The following is a 16,111-nucleotide window of genomic DNA, read 5'->3' as shown; positions in this document are numbered from 1 at the left end:
TTGGAGCCGAATCGTATTTGTCGTGGGTGTGTCATCGGCGTGCTCGGGAGGTCCCCAATGACGTCCCCGGGGGCCCGACCAGGACCACATCGGCACTACCAGATTTGGACTCAGCGTGCGATAAAACCCACAAACACGATATTTCAGTCAGTCGTCCTGGTCTTTCCGAGGTTGACGGTCGGTCGGTCGGTCGGCCAAACCGTATCTTACTTTGACATGCCCAAGGCTCACGGGGACCTAACAGGCATCTCCGAAGACCTTTCGAGGAGCTTTACAGGGACCTTCATGGACATTTCAGGGACCATGTATTTGTTTGTTTTCGAAATGTATGTGGTGTTTTATACTGTCGTAATCTGAGACAAGGCTAACGACAACGCCTGCCGCGCGTCGGATGGGCCCTCCCGCCAAGTGTCTGTGTGGATATGGTGGCCTACCCTCAGCGCCTGTCGTCCGATTCAGAAGATCGTTCAAGATGGGCTCTCCTACCTCGCGTATAGCTCTGTACTTGTTGCACTCATGGGGCAGGTATGGGAGAGCCTTGAGCAGCGGCGATACCCCTGCTGCTAGCGCCCTGCTCTCGCCCCTCTCACGCGCCATGCAACGAGACTACCACGTGCCACGTTTGTTTGTTTGTTTGTTTGATTTTCACTGTTTCTTTTCTTTATTAACGTTTCCTCGAATGAAGGCGCGGCGGATGGCGGGGTGGCCGCCTGCATTGTGGCCACAAATGGGGGTGTCCCAGCCAGTTCAGTTCAGCCAGGAAAAATGTAAAAGCAATAAAATTGTAAATTGTTGTCTTAAGAAACTCTTTTTATTGCGGTTTCCAAAACATGTGGAACAGGAATAACACTGTGATGTACGAACAACTTGAGAGAAGTCTGAGAGTGAGCAGCACTGGGGACGAAGATGTTAATTGATTGGGTAGAAGGAATCGTTTGACCATCTCTTTCTTTTGCCTAAAATGAATGAATTGAATGAAATGGTTAAACACAGTGATGTTACGTAATCAATTCTGTGCACTCAACACAAAGTATGCAGATCTATACACTCACGAGAGAACCAACAGATTTTATGTACAAAAGCTACAACTCTCATTTAGCTAGTTATTCTTGGGCAAGTAGTTTCATATCACATTAAAAGAGGTGGGATATGTTGCAAATGGTACTCTTCATTCAACAAATACCACACTTCAATGAACAAATGGGATGTCGTATAAATCATAATATGACTGACAATACAACCAACAGTGTAATGCAACTGCATAATAAACTTATCATAATAATCTTTACCATCGAAGTTAATTAAAAACATCACAGTTCATAAGTTGCCTCGGTCTCTTCTATAGAACAACAATAATACAACAACTGGACGAAATCTATACACTGCAATACATAACATGCAAGTCTGATAACACTGAGTAGTTCTTAAACAGCATAAACTGCAGTTCAGTAAATATTAATTTACCTAAGAAACAATGCCATTGGCAGTATTTAAAAATATGATTATGCTTCATCCATCATGAATTACTATTTGTCACTTGATCTACAAATTTAGAATATATGGAGTATGTTATACTAAATAATGACCAACAAATTTCAAATTGCATTTCACGTGTCTTCAATTAAATAGTGGTTAGGATATACCATGCAAAACAATGAGGGGAACTACAACCCTCTAAACACAGTATAGTATATCAACAACACTCTGTTACAAATAAATACTCATGGCCACAATTTCCCAAGTCTCTCCAAGATGTTACGACTCTTCACAATATGAGACACAATTTCTTTGCCATAGAAAACGAGCAAAACAGAACCAACTTTGAGTGGGTGCTCATTTTAAATTTATGTTCATGTATGTAACCCATTTTAAAAACTTGTCAATAATAAAATGGTAATTAAAAAAGGCAAAACCAAATATTTGATACAATTTATGGACTGAACCAAGACAAGATTTCATATGGCACTCCATTAAAAAGAATATTTTAGATTACACTGAATTACACAATCCTATGAAAGGAAAATCAAACTAGTACTTCCATAAATGTCACTTTAAAAACAAAAGCATCTAACCAATGACATTCTAAGACAGCATCATCATTCATTTTCAGCAGCCATTTCCAAAATGCCATATTGTCCTCAATTAATATTAGAATGAACACGAGAAATATTCAGCGTCTGAAAATTCAACACTGTAGTGCCAACTTTCTTTGTAAAATGGCACACTTTACAGGTTCATATTGTCTACTGTACATTTCCAATTACAGGAATGGTCCCAATGTGAAGCAGCTCATCATTACATCCTGACTCAGACACACCACAATCTCCAAAGCAACCAGAAGAACTTGGGAAAAGCTTTGTTAAAACAAAAGTGCACCAAACAAAATATACAGAATAATTGAAGTAAGCATTGCTACACTACTACCTGCTGTGTTTCTTAATTATAGTTAATAAAAGCAGCATCAACATCACAGGCAGATCCAGAACCCAGCAGGACAGTGAGGAGAGGGGTGCTATCAGCTCACTTATAGGAGCAAAGTAGCGATTTCTACCTATCTAGCAGGCTTATTGTCCAGAGTATAAGGGAAGGCGTTCCCTTCTCCCCTGGATCTGCGCCTGATCAATATAATATCAATGTACATTAGCTTGAACTTTAAATCACACAAAGGAATCAAGTATACAACTTCAGTGCACAATCTTTTGTGCCATTTTAATAATACTTCAAAGATGTCTGCAGAATAGTTCACTCTGCTGTCCTAAGTACTAAAAGGTTAATCTGATTCATACACATTTACACATGTCCAACTAAAAAATCTTAATAAGAAATACAGAGGAGAAACTACAACACTACATTATACCTGATCTTACACTTCAATCTTAATATCTTCAGACCTCTTAAAAAATAAATAAATAGATTGATAGACAGGCAACTATAAGTCTAGATAGAATTTTCAGGTACCCTAAAATTAAAGAGAAAGTAGCAAAAATTAAGCTCAGAAAGAGAACAGCATAAAACTAGATAGTAAGCTAGTGAGAATCAAAAAAGGGTGCAGTATGCTTAACAACAAATTAGCAGATCAAAATAATCAACAAAAATTTAAAATTCATGGTTCAAATTGTAAGCCGGAGTGAAGAAGCACTCATATCCTTTAAAAATGGTTTCACATTAAGAAAAATATGATAGAATATTGAATATTATAGGAAACTATAAAAATCACAGGGACAAATCCAGTACAGTCAAGAGTACTGGTACTAGAAAAATCAATAAGTTAGTCTAAAACACACACACACAAAAAAAAACAAAAACAAAAAAAACACACACACATAAAAGGTTACAAAGAGAGCTTACAAGGCATAAGACTGGGTGATGATTTTAAAGTGCCTGCACTGGTTGTTCAAACATAGGTTTAGCTCATGTCATGGTCAAACTAAAACTTACTCACATAGGATATTTAAGAACAAGAAAAAATTAGCTATGATGAATAAAACAGAAAATCAAAATCTTGGACATGGGGTGAAAACACAATGATAACAGGTATTAGTGAGCAAAACAACAGTCTAAGTGTGGTGGGGTGAAAATAGAACTAAGAACATCCCCCGCAGCTTCGGACCGATTTTCCCTCACTTAGTTGAACTGTTCCGGATTCGGCAGAATCTCCAAATGAATTACAGTCATGTCGTCGCTAAGGAACAAGAAATACGAAAAAGGCTATGACAAACATTTTTAAGTGCTGCATAAAAAAAAAAAGAAATGTGCTGACCTTTAATTCTGTTGCCAGGAACATGAATGCATCTTCTATATTCGTGTTCTCTTTGGCTGATGTTTCAAGTACCAGCATAATTTCAGGAAGATATTCACTCATTGCACTGGCTTCGTTGAATGTGACTTCTCGACCCGATTCAACATCGCATTTGTTACCTGCAATATATACTGAAGATGTTAACAACAATCCTGTGTTGAAATCCTTTAATTTATTTTTTATTTTTTTTAAATGCTTGTACTTACCAATCAGAACCAACATAACATTGGACGCAGTGTATCGGCGTACTTCTTCAATCCACCTTTCGAGGCTAAGGAATGAGGACCTTTTTGTGACATCGTATACTGGAAAATATTTGGGTTCACAGAATGTTAGTACAATGATAGGGCAGGTAAATTTCCAAAGCTCCCGGATAAGTTTGACCAAGAACTTACCAATTATTATACCGTTTGCAGACCTATAGTAACTTTGAGTGATTGTACGAAATCTTTCCTGGCCAGCCGTATCCCAGATTTGAAGCTGAAAAAGAAAATTAAAAGTGAACTGGAAAGTTGGTGTTAATTTCTTAAAATAAAAGCCACTTAATATTGTACTACAGTTAAATATCGTCTTCGACAATTACGGAAGCTAACCTACCTACACAAAGAGCTTACCTTAACCCTTTTACCATCCACAACGACAGTTTTCATAGAAAAGTCCACCCCGATAGTATTACCGTGTCTTTCTACGAAAGTACCTGACTTGAATCTTTGGACGATGCAGGTTTTTCCTGTCCCGCAATCGCCTATGAGTACAATTTTGAAGAGGAAGTCGAAAGCCTCATCCGCGGAGGACATAGCCTGCGTTGAGTTGCTCGACATATTACGGAATAAAGTAAGAGAGACAAATTAAAATTCATGGGGAAGTACGTCTATCGTTACACGAGTATGTTTTCAAATATGACCAGAGCGCGATATGGGAACATGTGAGGCAAATGTCGGCCAGTTGAACCAAAACATTGTCCAGCCAACAACTGTCACACCAAAGTGAGCCTCACAGAAATTTTGACAGCCTTATTGCAGTAAACATTGCACGTCGCGGCAGCCTTAGCGGATATACTACACTTCATGACTTATGACTGCCGTCTTGGTGTAGCGTGCATCATTTAGTGAAAGTGTGGAAAGACAGAGTACATGTGGGCAAACTTTATTGATTGGCTTTGCAAATAAAAACAAAAAGAAGGAACATGCCTGAGTGGTTGGGTAATTGAGGAAACAAAACGTGGCTGGATTTCAACAAATATATTTGCAGCTGAACATGTGGTACAAATATAAAGATTTGGTACAAATGTATGTAGAAAAAAAATGTTCAAGGTTTTAAAATCACATGAGTCACATAGAAATATATACTTGTATATAAAATGGCAAAAATAGAGAACATGACAAGCAGTCGACTTTGATCCGTAAAACCTTATCACACTGTATTAACTTTGCATTTGAATACCACACCACTAAATGTGGTCTTGGGAATGTTAGCTACATTCTCCTCATGAGTACCACATGAGGTTCAACAACAGGTATAATATTCATGCAAGTTTGATCTAAGCACAATAAAACACTAAACATAAAGACTTGGGGATAAGATAAGATACAAACAAAACAATTAAGTAAAACAAGAAAAATGCTAAATATAGTCTAATAATGTTTCTTTTTCTTTCTAGAATTGTTCTAATTCTGAGATCCAGAATACAAACTTAATTCAATTTAACTGAGTCAGGTAACAGACCTAATGAAATAGGCAGTACAGTCTGACTGAACACACAGGTGATTGAAAAATTCATTTAAAAAACATTAGCATGAAAAATTAACTATGAGAAAGCAAGAGATGTATTCATTAATCAAATGATGAATCAAAATTGTAAAGCAATAATCACACATAACATAACCGACATAAACTATGGCAAATATCTTAAGATAACAATATAAATCAAAATGTATAATGCTGATAGGTCAACAACGTGCACAAAGGCAGATTGAAGATTTGAAGAAATCACATGAATCAGAACACATCCGGTAGATTTTGTTCATAAGGATGAGATCAATATCATTGAATTAATTAAGTACAATAAGAATACATCAATGGCTGAATAGTAAGCAAGAGAGTACATTCCAAAACAGATAATCATCATAGATTGTAAAAAGATGGGGAGCATAAAGTGCAGGTAATGAGACAGATGTAAGAAGGAACAATTATCGTACGCACCTTCGCACCTTTCAACAAACAAACCAACAATAAAAAACACAGCAAAAAAGTACTGAAAATATTACCACTACATAAAATGAGACCTTGAAGGACTGTTTCAAGATGAGAGTGGAATGAGAGTGAAAGTGCAGAGGAGCACACTAGACAGAATAATAAAAAAAAAAGAACTCACAGATTGTTCATTAATATCACAACTTCTTACAAATAGTATCCTATAGACATAACTGCAATCTCCAGTGTGAGAAGTGAGAGACCAGAGCCAAGCAAGTTTAGCTTACTATACTACAAAACCTAGAAAAATTTAGTGGCCCAAGTTAAAAAGTTGCACTGCATTGTATGATGGAGGAATCAATAGTCACCAGACATTAAAACTGATACATAGAATATTTCATTTCACTACCTCAGATGTGATTCTCTTGTAGTGTATGTAATAAAATGAATAATCATAAGAAAAGAAAAACAGTGAAAACATATAAAGTAATAAAATGACAAATTAAAAAAAAAAGTATATCTACATAACAAAGTATGGAAATTTGAAGGGGTTACAAAAAGGAGACACCAAACAGAATGCAAACTTAATTGAGCAAAGAACAAGCAAAGGCCCATTTCAAATTAAAATATCTAGGATTGCAAACTAGACCACACACATTGCCTTGTCTGAAATTCAAATGAGATCACAGGAAAAGAAGCTCAAGTAGAGCTGAAAGACACTGGTCATATTGGCACAATGGCAGTGAACTATATAAAGTAAATCTTGAAGAGTTTTAGAAACTTTCAAGCTAATTTTCCATCACAACTCTCTAAGTTGTAGATCTCTATCCTCTTTTTTAAAACTTTTTTTTCTTTTTTTGTTTGTTTTGGTTTTTCATTGGTCTTACCTTACACTTCATACTAGTACAAAAAAATTAGTATTTGGGGCGCAAATGGACGTCCCTGATCAGCATAGAAACAATTGAGGGCACCTGCAGAAAGAAAAGATATAAAATTAGTTATGAGGAAAAAGGAAAAGTCAGAGATTTTATTTCCAATTGCAAAAGTAAACAGTACCTGCTTCTGTTCATGTTGCCAAGGTATCACGTCATTGAAGGACTGATAGTCCAGAGCCACTTTACGAGAAACATTGGTAAGCAATTTCAATAGATCTGTTTTAGCCGCATTTTTCTGCAACTCTTCACATAGGCATTGAATGAACCATGTGCCATCTTCTGGGTTACGCCAAGAGAAAAATCCTGCAAGGGCAAACAGATAGATTTCTTGTATAGGTAAGATTATTAAAGAGACTTTGAGCCTCCTGATAAAGCAGAGATTATTCAGACTTTGGTAACACAAAGTAATTGAACAAACCTTCAACAGAACTGTAAGCCATGAGGAAATCGGCATGCGTTGGAATTTTGTAAGATTCTACTGGTGTACCAGAGTCTGTCTCGGAACGGTGGCGGTGAGACACAAGAGTGACTCCAGAATCCAATCTCTCCCCTCGGCAGGCCTAAGTTGGATAGCAATACATGGATACAAATTAGATTTCACCAGGATAATAGGCTGGCCAGCCCATAAAAAAAGGTGGTGAGTATTGTAGTCACTAGTACCAACCTGGATAAAGAAGAGTTTGGGTTTGCCAGCAAGAGACAAGCATCGGTCAGCTGTGAATGGAGTCCAAAGTGTATCAATGCTATAGGGAATGTCTCTGGCAAGTAAGTAGTTGGTGCCCATTCCATGCGTGAGAACAGTGACGCACAGGCAGTCCGCATCAGAGAAGTCTTCGGCAGCCACTACAAAATGACAGTAGACATTCAAATTTAAAAAAAGAAACACACCAAGTACACTATGCAATATAGTATCTAAGACCCACTTACGTTTACTGATTTCAGCTTTAATCTCAGCATAATTCAGATTGTTGAATACAACAGACTGAAATCCAAGCCCATCATACGTTTGCACAAGATTTTTCACGTCAACCTCTGAACCAGAGCGTGAATTAATACCATCAATATTGAAGACATCATGGTTGAAAATGACAGCTTTCCCACGTCGAGGATGATTCATGTTGTATTCCTCCGAATCTTTCTCGACACTCATTTTGGCCTGAATACCGGGGGTCCTGCGTGCACATCACATCAAATGTTACGAGCTTGTTCTAAATTGACCGCAAAACAAAGATAAACACAACACAAAACAACAGTACTTACGTTGGAGGCACATTGTACGGCTGAGCATCAATCGTATCATTGGCAAGTCTGGCTTTGCCCACATTGATGGGCACGGGGGGCTGAGAATACACCAAGTAGTGGGGCGACATGGTGCTAGAGCTCCCATAGCCCTGGTCCACCAGCATGGACTGGGGCCTCCCCGCCGAGTTGAGCCCGTTCATGGCGAAGCTGTCCGAGCGCCTGGACGGCAGCGTGTCGTGCCGCTGCAGCAGCCCCACCGGGTCGCTCAGCCTGCGGCCCTCCATGGCCTCGATGGCGTCCATGAGGTGCTGGTGCACGGGGCTGTTGCCGATAGAGTCGATCACGTCAGAGACGCGACGCACGCGCGGCTGCAGCGGGGTCTTGTCGCGCAGCTCCACGCCCTCGTCGCCGTCCTGGTCATGGTCGTCCACAAACACCTCGTCGTCGAGGTCGTAATCCTCCCGGAGCTTGCGCGGCGGTCCGCAGTCTATGGGCGAGGACATGGTGTTGCGTCAGGCATCAGGGGGCGGCAGGCGGCCCAGGGTGACGACGGTCGCGGCTGTGACTGGAGACGGAGGAGGAGCACGGGGAGCGAGATGCGACGCAGAATCAGGAGCGCGACGCACACAAACACACACAAGCGCACGAGCGAAACGCACACGCACAATCTCGGATTTCACAAAGCACTGAGATAAAGTCTCAAGGCAAAAGCGCTAGGCTCGGCACTGGACACCGCAGTAGTGTCAGCCAGTCCGCTGCGTCAGCTGGTCCCTCCTTACTCAAGCACTAACGCGACTGAACCTGCAGCAACCTGCATCAATTCTTATTGTTTTCTTTATTAGTCATCACATAAACAGGATCGCTCCTCGTTTGTTTGCTTTTTGGCTTGTCTGGGGGTGCGTTCTACTGACGCCATGGCGGCGGCGGTGTTGTTTTGGTCAGATGTGGTCTAAAGAATATGTTGTTCCTTAAATCAATCTTGTCGTGATTTTGTAAGTGGGGAGAGAGAAGCAGACCCTATTTAAATCAAAGAATGATATTAAAGAAAAATACCGAGTGAAAACACTTGGAAAATGTGCATATACGCGTGGTTATAAACCTGCATACAGTCACGCAATGCTGATGTTTTTGTTTGGCGTCGTGATGTGTTCTTTTGAATTTCTAAATCAGAAAAGAAGTACACACAGTTTAATTTTTTTATTTGCTAAGACATATTACAATAATTATTATTTTAAAACAATAACAGTATTTTTCATTTACGATCGATATGATATGGTACAATTAAATGATCGCTACTATGAAATAATAAACATCTTTCCGCTATGGATATGTAACTATTGCGCGGGATATGATACCGGTACTCGGATATGCTCAACAGTGATAACATTTTAAAATAAAAACGATTTCCTGTGATAAGAAAAACAGACGAAGCTGGAGAGGGGAGTGTCTGGAGCGCACTGCACTTTGCACTTCCCCCCTGCCACGCGCCTCCGGACGCTACCCCGCGCCGCAGAGCCAGGGTGTAGCGCCGGCCTGCGTGCCACAGACGCGCGGGGTATAACCGTTGCGAGCTTGTGAAAATGAACCCCCAAACCCCCTCCCCCGTTCCCCACAAACAACAAAAATGCAATCGTCCGCAATAGGAGTGTGCAGCACGCTTCCATAGCCGCCGGGGCGCACGAGTCCGAGCGGATTCGGGACAGAACCGGAAGGGGGGCGGCTGCGGGAAGTGAAAGGGGGGAATGCCTTCACCGCCAGGGCCTGACCGCCTCGGCCCGCCCCGCCCCCGCACCCACCCCAACCACAGCCATGAGCAATGATGCAGGCCGGGCTGGGCGGCTGCAGGACGCGAACAGATGGCCGGCCGTGTTTTACTGACACGTAAAGCTTTCACGTAAAGCGTTCGACGCCGGGCACGACGGGGCAGGGGCAAAGGCAGACCGAGACCGCCCCCCCCCCCCCCCCTTCACCGCGGGCTCTATACTGAACGGGGTTTGCGTTTGTGGCCACTACTGCAACTGATAGGCACTGAGTACCGTACAGAGCTCGATTTCATGGTTGACCTTTTGGTTTAGCCACGCGCGCGTTTGATTCAGAGAGGGAACCTGCAAACGCCCGCGAGGCTCTCTTTGTTTCGGCCTGCCTATTTATTATAATACGTCGTTTCAGTGGGACGTCTACGCCAGCGTTCTGTCCTACGGCGTGGACTAATCATTGAGGCTATCCCCCTCTCACCCAGCTCAACAGAAACACGGAAGACATGCCCAGGTGGCTGACTCACGCCCCCGCGCGCTTCTTTCGTAGTTAAGCTGTTACTGCATGCGCGCGTGTGAGCGGGTTGGGTTGCCTACTCGCACGGGGCCGCAAGGATAGGCAAACCCGACCGCACGAGTGCATGCCGTAGGCTGCAGAGTTTAACTACGAAAGTGCGCGGCGTGAGTCAGCCACCTGGTAGAGTGCAGTCACACTGACGCGTCGACAAAAGGCACCGTTCTAGCCCAGTTTCCACTTGGTTCTGACCTAAAAAAACCCGTCAATATGACACGTCACCGTTTGACGTCTTCGGGTTGGAGCGGGACGCAGAAAACAAAGAAGAGGGCTTCTTGATCATAACTTCTAAATCATACCCATAAAGTATTACCCATTATGTACACGTATATTTTCGATTGTTATAGCAGTCTCAACGAATTATTTTCCTACCTATTCTCCATGGCCATCCCACACAACAGAAAACAAACTTAATTTAAAAATTATTGTCATGGTTATTTTTTTTAAGGCAAATATTCCTCATTCCGAACACGTCAATGACACGTCGTAACTGGTGCGATAGCAGTCAGAATATTTTTGGCTTCTTTTTGCCCGATCGCGACAATCGTCTCGCTTAAGCGCCAAAACGACAACACTGAAGTATAATTTAAGCATTCTCCCCAGTGCAAAATGGTAACTACTTGAAACGATCCCAAAACGACATTGAAACGATGTCGTTTTTGCTGTACTGAAAACATCGTTTCATTTCTCTTTCGATTTCGATTGGGTACCCCATTTGCACTATGGGCCCTCCGGGGCCCTCCCTCCAACTCGTGATCCCGCACGAATAATGCTACACTTAACAGTCTGAATAAACTCAAACTACACAGAGCATAGTATTAGTAAATTTCGACCACTGTAGGTAATGATTATTATCTTTTTCTTATTAATATGGTCACTTTTGCCAATAAACGGCCACGGATGGTATCTGAATTGACAAAAAGGTCTCTCTAATCCTGAAGCTAAAGCTGCATCTTTTTAAAAATTGACCAAAATTCATGATTGTGAAGCACTTCATCCCGTTAGCGACGACGCCATCCCCATACGAAAAAATCTCCCCAAAGCCAAAACAATAACAAATATCAACAATATGATAACGCAGTCACAATAATAAGTTAAACATCACAATTCGACACGGAGGCGGCGCCCCACGCCGCAACCTCTACAACGATATCGCTCGCACCGGCGCGACTCTACTTCATCACAAAACTCAATAACTTGTCGTTTTAAACGGGTTTGCAGAGCAATTACAGCGCCTTCCTCCGTTGCCGAGCTCGGCGAGAGGCAGTTCCGACTCGAGTCCAACGACGGCTTTCCTCCGGGGACTTCGGGCCGGGTTAACAACCCCTTTCTTATTGTCGTTCGAGTTTATATTCGAGTTCATTCGAATTGATCGCCGCGCGACCCACACACCTGGGGCACGCCAGGACGCCGACGACGACGACCGCGACGCCTTTTTGCACCTCAGCGCCGGCCGACGAGGAGCAGCAGGGCTACGGCGACGAGCCCCGGGCGCAGCGAGGTCGCCGACGACGACCCCGGGATCTCGTTCCACCGGTCCGGCTTCCTGCGCGGCGGGGTCCGCGTCGCGCCCGCCGCGTCCCAGTTGAGCGTGGTCTGCGTGTTGCGCTGCTCCGTGGAGGACGACGACGCCGACCCCCCGGCGGCGTCCTCGGCGCCACCACCCTTCCTGCCGCCCTTGGGAGCGGGCTTGGCCAGCGGGTCCTTGCTGTGCGCGGGCGTCTTGTTGGTGTTGCTCGAGTTGGTGTTCTTGTTCCGGTTCCGGTGCTTGCCGCTCGACTCGTGCGAGTGCCGGGGCGGCGTGGTCGTCGTCGAGGTGCTCGGGCTGGCGGGCAGGTGCAGCTCTGCGCAGACGCGAAACATAAAATCACTCAGGGTTATTGGGAAAGCCCTGAAAAGTTTCGGAAACATTCGGGAAAATTTAAGGAAAGAACAGAGAATTTTCGCGAAGAAATTGAAAATTTCCCAGACTTTGGATGTTTTTCGTTATTTTCTAGAAATTTTTGGGAATTTTTTCGGAAATTATTTTGGAAATTTTCGACCCTAAAATAACCTAAAACTAATTCTCAACAGGGCGCTAAATTAATGTAATAAATAAAAATAAAAACCCGCGAAATGAGTGTCTCGTGCCAATGGCCCCTCCCCGCTGCCTACCTTGCAGGCGGATGTTGCCCTCGGCCTTGCCCAGGACGTTGACGGAGGAGCAGACGTAGCCGCCAAAGTCCTTCTTGGAGAGCTCGCGGATGGTGAGGTTCATGAGGACGGCGTAGTCCGAGAGCTGGATCTCCTGCATGATGTACTTGTCGCCCTGGACCAGCTTGTCCATCTCGCGCGCGCCGGCCGGGCCCCCGAGGATGGCGGCTGCAGCAGAGAGGAGGAGGACGGTCAATGCAGTCATTCAAAAAATAAATAGAAAAATACTCCAACCAAAATAATACCAGTGCATATCAAATTTAAAATTCCAACCGCGCACCACACACTGGGAACAACCCCCCTATCCTCCACTAACCATATTGTTTAAATTTTTATAGGGTTGGAAGCCCTGGAAAGTTTCTGGAAAATTTCTGAAAAATTTCTGGAAAAGAAGGAAAATTTCCCAGATTTTGGAAAGTTTTCCGTTATTTTCCGTATAATTTCGGAAAGTTTTCGGAAATTTTCCGGAAAATTTGGGAAAATTGGGTATTGTCGGTATTGCGTCCGTTAACAGTGTGCTCCCCCCCCCCCCCCACTCCGACCGCGCGCTATGGGCACGAGGCAGGACCAGTGAATTACGGGGGCGCGTTTACGTCAGATTATAGAATGCCTGAGATTCTCTGGCGGCGTCGCCTCCGTCCCCAACCACCCCTATAAAAGATGTGCGAAGTCCCCCTCACCCCCCACGCCCCTTTCCATTGGGGTGGCGGGGCGGGGCGGGGCGGTCCTGCCGCATACAACCCATAGCCCGCCCGCGCGACCATACGGGGGGGTGGCCTGGCCATATAGGGGAAAGGGGGAGGGGAAGAAAGACTGGCTGAAGTGGCGGGGCGTGGCGGGCTGCGGCAGGGCCAGCAGTGCATTATACCATTTGAGAGAGCCCGCCCTGCCGCATTAGCCGTCCACTGCGCCCCGCCCCGCCCCGCCCCGCCAGCGCCCCGGACGCCCCGACACACTCGCTGGCTCGCTCACCTCCCTCTCGCCACCAGGTGTTCATGGCCTTGGGGGACGCCTCCACGTAGCACTGGATGACCACGTCGCTGTAGATGGGCGCGGCCACGAGCTGGTTCGACACCTTGATCAGCGGCTCGACTGCAAACAGAGAGGGAGTTGGTATATAAGTATTCGATCACACTGTGCCGTTGCAGAAGTTCGTCTCTACGCCGCCGTCCTAGAGTCCTCCTTCCTTGAAAAGGGCGCATCGCCCGCTCGGTGTAGTACGAGATGACGCTGTAAACGCAGTCCAGGCGGGCCTGATCCGAACCGGGCAGCGAGACTTCATTCAGTTTACGTCCAGTGGGGCTCGGGGCCGAGGTGCTCGCGCTTCAATACGACAACCACCCCCTCCTCACCTCTCTTCCGCTTGGCTTTGATGCACCGTGGATATAGGAGTTGAAAATTTTCCAAATTTTCCGGAAAATTTCCGAAAACTTTCCGAAAATATACGGAAAATAACGGTAAACTTTCAAAAATCTGTAAATTTTTTCGTTTTTCTCCGGAAATTTTCCGTCTTTTCCAGAAATTTTCCGGAAACTTTCCAGGGCTTCCAACCCTACGTGGAAAAAAAAGGGTGCATAGGAGCGAAAAGAAGTCTGTTTTTTCACAGATTCATTCGCCACAATACGGGAGCAGGACCTCTACCGTGCGCCGCAACTACGTTGAGCTCGGCGCCTGCGAGACTCGGGGTAGGCCATCCCGCAGTACACGCATGCATTGCAGGCAGGATGCTGCCTACCTACCAGGCGCTATGAGAGCGAGATGCTAAAGGCTGAACTTGACAGGTTCTCTAACGGAGAATGACTTCAGCAGTAGGTACTTTTTGAATGATCCGTAGGGTCCATGTAGTTTTCAATCTCGTTTCGAGAAGATTGCCGATTGCCGCCGATGAAAAGTAGGTAAGGGGTACGATACCGAGGGAGAAACGACTGTCAACCGGATTACGGAATATCCAGATTACCTCTGGAGTATCCTCCGGATTACGTTGATTTCTTTTAAATCAAGGATTACCCCAGATTTCCCACAAATTTCCCCGGATTACTACGATTTTTTTTTTTTGAATTTGCTTGGATTTCACCTTCCTTACCTGCCGGGAACATTGTGGCGCCGTCTTACTGTGAGTGGAGTGCCGGGCGAAGTAGTAAGGTTTCTTGCCTTCATTGTCGCCTCCGCTAGGGGGACGGGAGAAGGAGTATACCGAGTGCGGAACACGGAAAATTGACGTCGTGTTCTAGAAATAGTCGTTATGAGCGCCCCCGGGCAGGGCCGGGTGCTGTGGGTCCCTTTGTTTAGGGTTCACGGCTAAGGTGTTTTTCCTGGAATCTTCTTGCGTATCTTCCCCCAACACTTACTACTAATTAGAGGCTAGGGGGAGCTCCACTCCGTGAGAGCAGAAAGTCTTACGTCCATGTGAATAACAGTAACACATTAGAGGGAGTACGGTACATAGCGTCAGGTTTAGTAGATCGAATTTTTGACACCTTTAAACGACCCAAAAATTTTGACCCAAAAATTTAAACGGGCAAAAAAACAAAAAAACAAACTGAACCATGGGACTGAAATGTATAGTAAGTGTTCTAGAATGGCGCGATTCCGTTGGACGTAATTCCCAGAAGGAGTCAGTAAGGGTCGTGCCCGAGAACGAACCCGCCGAGGCCGTGGACGAGGGGGTGCGCGAGGCCGTGCGTGAGCCCGTCGTTTTCGAGGTCGTGTCCGGGGCCGTGCGTAAGACCGTGCATGAGGCAGTCATGCCCAAGGCCGTGCCCGAGGCCGTACCCGAGGCCGTACCCGAGGCCGTACCCGAGGCCGTACCCGAGGCCGTACCCGAGGCCGTGCCCGAGGCCGTGCCCGAGGCTGTCCCGGCCTCCCCATCACGGCCTCACCCTCACCCTCCACCAACCCTCTCGGTTTGCGCAGCGCTGGATGCCATTACTTGCAGGCCAGGCGCGGCCCCGGCGCCCCCGCCGCCGCTGCCGGGTGTGGTGCAGGCGCCCGGCGAGTAGGCAACCCGGCCGCGCGCGGGCACTGCGGGCCTGCCGACGCGCGAGTCCGCAGGCGGCGACCTGCTGGCCGGGCCACCACCTCCACCATCACGACCACCACCGCCACAACCGCCACCACCACCACCACTACCACTAGGGTTGGAAATTACCCAAATTTTCCATAAAATTTCCGAAAACTTTCTGAAAATACACAGAAAACAACGGAAAACTTTCCAAAATCTGAGAATTTTTCGTCTTTTCCAGAAATTTCCAGGGCTTTCAACCCGACCCACAACTACCAACACCACCACCGCCACCACCACTACGACCGGGCCGTTGTGCCATTCACAATAATATCACTCGTGCCATCGCCGTCACACAGTTCCACCTGTTATGTGGAGCACCCCTCACGGGCCGGCGGGCGGGGCCGGGGCGGGGCCGGG

General features: G+C 45.4%; 4 protein-coding genes across 4 annotated transcripts in view; 1 reads left to right on the top strand and 3 right to left on the bottom strand.

The window, feature by feature from the left end:
• LOC113202711 (uncharacterized) overlaps positions 1-2,401 on the top strand; it is a 9,137-nt gene extending 6,736 nt beyond the window's left edge. The window contains exon 3 of the mRNA XM_026417085.2: positions 2,267-2,401. Within this exon, the coding sequence (XP_026272870.2) occupies positions 2,267-2,401 (135 nt within the window). The remainder of the gene's footprint in view (positions 1-2,266) is intronic.
• Positions 790-4,869, bottom strand: LOC113202700 (ras-related protein Rab-43). The gene is made up of 5 exons (XM_026417065.2): positions 4,414-4,869; positions 4,195-4,279; positions 4,006-4,104; positions 3,761-3,918; positions 790-3,682 (listed from the first exon to the last, which is right to left on the bottom strand). The coding sequence occupies exons 1-5, from the start codon at positions 4,618-4,620 to the stop codon at positions 3,584-3,586; spliced, it is 648 nt and encodes a 215-aa protein (XP_026272850.1). The 5' UTR covers positions 4,621-4,869; the 3' UTR covers positions 790-3,583.
• A 156-nt stretch (positions 4,870-5,025) lies between these two features.
• On the bottom strand, positions 5,026-9,042 carry LOC113202699 (caspase-1-like). The gene is made up of 6 exons (XM_026417064.2): positions 8,188-9,042; positions 7,855-8,099; positions 7,592-7,770; positions 7,346-7,487; positions 7,049-7,230; positions 5,026-6,963 (listed from the first exon to the last, which is right to left on the bottom strand). Exons 1-6 carry the CDS (start codon positions 8,670-8,672, stop codon positions 6,907-6,909), a joined length of 1,290 nt encoding a protein of 429 aa, XP_026272849.1. The 5' UTR covers positions 8,673-9,042; the 3' UTR covers positions 5,026-6,906.
• Positions 9,043-10,911: 1,869 nt separating this feature from the next.
• Positions 10,912-16,111, bottom strand: part of LOC113202698 (lachesin-like) — a 79,986-nt gene continuing 74,786 nt past the window's right edge. Inside the window, exons 5-7 of the mRNA XM_052277271.1 lie at positions 13,663-13,782; positions 12,652-12,858; positions 10,912-12,341 (exon numbers count right to left, since the gene is read on the bottom strand). Coding sequence (XP_052133231.1) covers positions 11,941-12,341; positions 12,652-12,858; positions 13,663-13,782 — 728 coding nt within the window. The 3' untranslated portion in view covers positions 10,912-11,940. The remainder of the gene's footprint in view (positions 12,342-12,651; positions 12,859-13,662; positions 13,783-16,111) is intronic.

The sequence above is a fragment of the Frankliniella occidentalis genome, unplaced genomic scaffold, assembly GCF_000697945.3.
Source record: "Frankliniella occidentalis isolate FOCC.00 unplaced genomic scaffold, Focc_3.1 Scaffold9, whole genome shotgun sequence".
Taxonomy (NCBI): Eukaryota; Metazoa; Arthropoda; class Insecta; order Thysanoptera; family Thripidae; genus Frankliniella; species Frankliniella occidentalis.
The sequence above is the reverse complement of the archived record's forward strand: the minus strand, read 5'-3'. Positions and strand labels throughout refer to the sequence as shown.

Coding starts and splice junctions, on each gene's coding strand:
- LOC113202699 (XM_026417064.2), bottom strand. CDS start 8,672: ATGTCCTCGCCCATAGACTGCGGACCGCCGCGCAAGCTCCGGGAGGAT. Junction 7,488..7,591: donor CCAAACTCTTCTTTATCCAG/GTTGGTACTAGT, acceptor TATCCAACTTAG/GCCTGCCGAGGGGAGAGATT. Junction 6,964..7,048: donor GGCAACATGAACAGAAGCAG/GTACTGTTTACT, acceptor TTCTTTCTGCAG/GTGCCCTCAATTGTTTCTAT.
- LOC113202700 (XM_026417065.2), bottom strand. CDS start 4,620: ATGTCGAGCAACTCAACGCAGGCTATGTCCTCCGCGGATGAGGCTTTC. Junction 4,280..4,413: donor TGGATGGTAAAAGGGTTAAG/GTAAGCTCTTTG, acceptor TTTCTTTTTCAG/CTTCAAATCTGGGATACGGC. Junction 3,683..3,760: donor TCCTGGCAACAGAATTAAAG/GTCAGCACATTT, acceptor CTTGTTCCTTAG/CGACGACATGACTGTAATTC.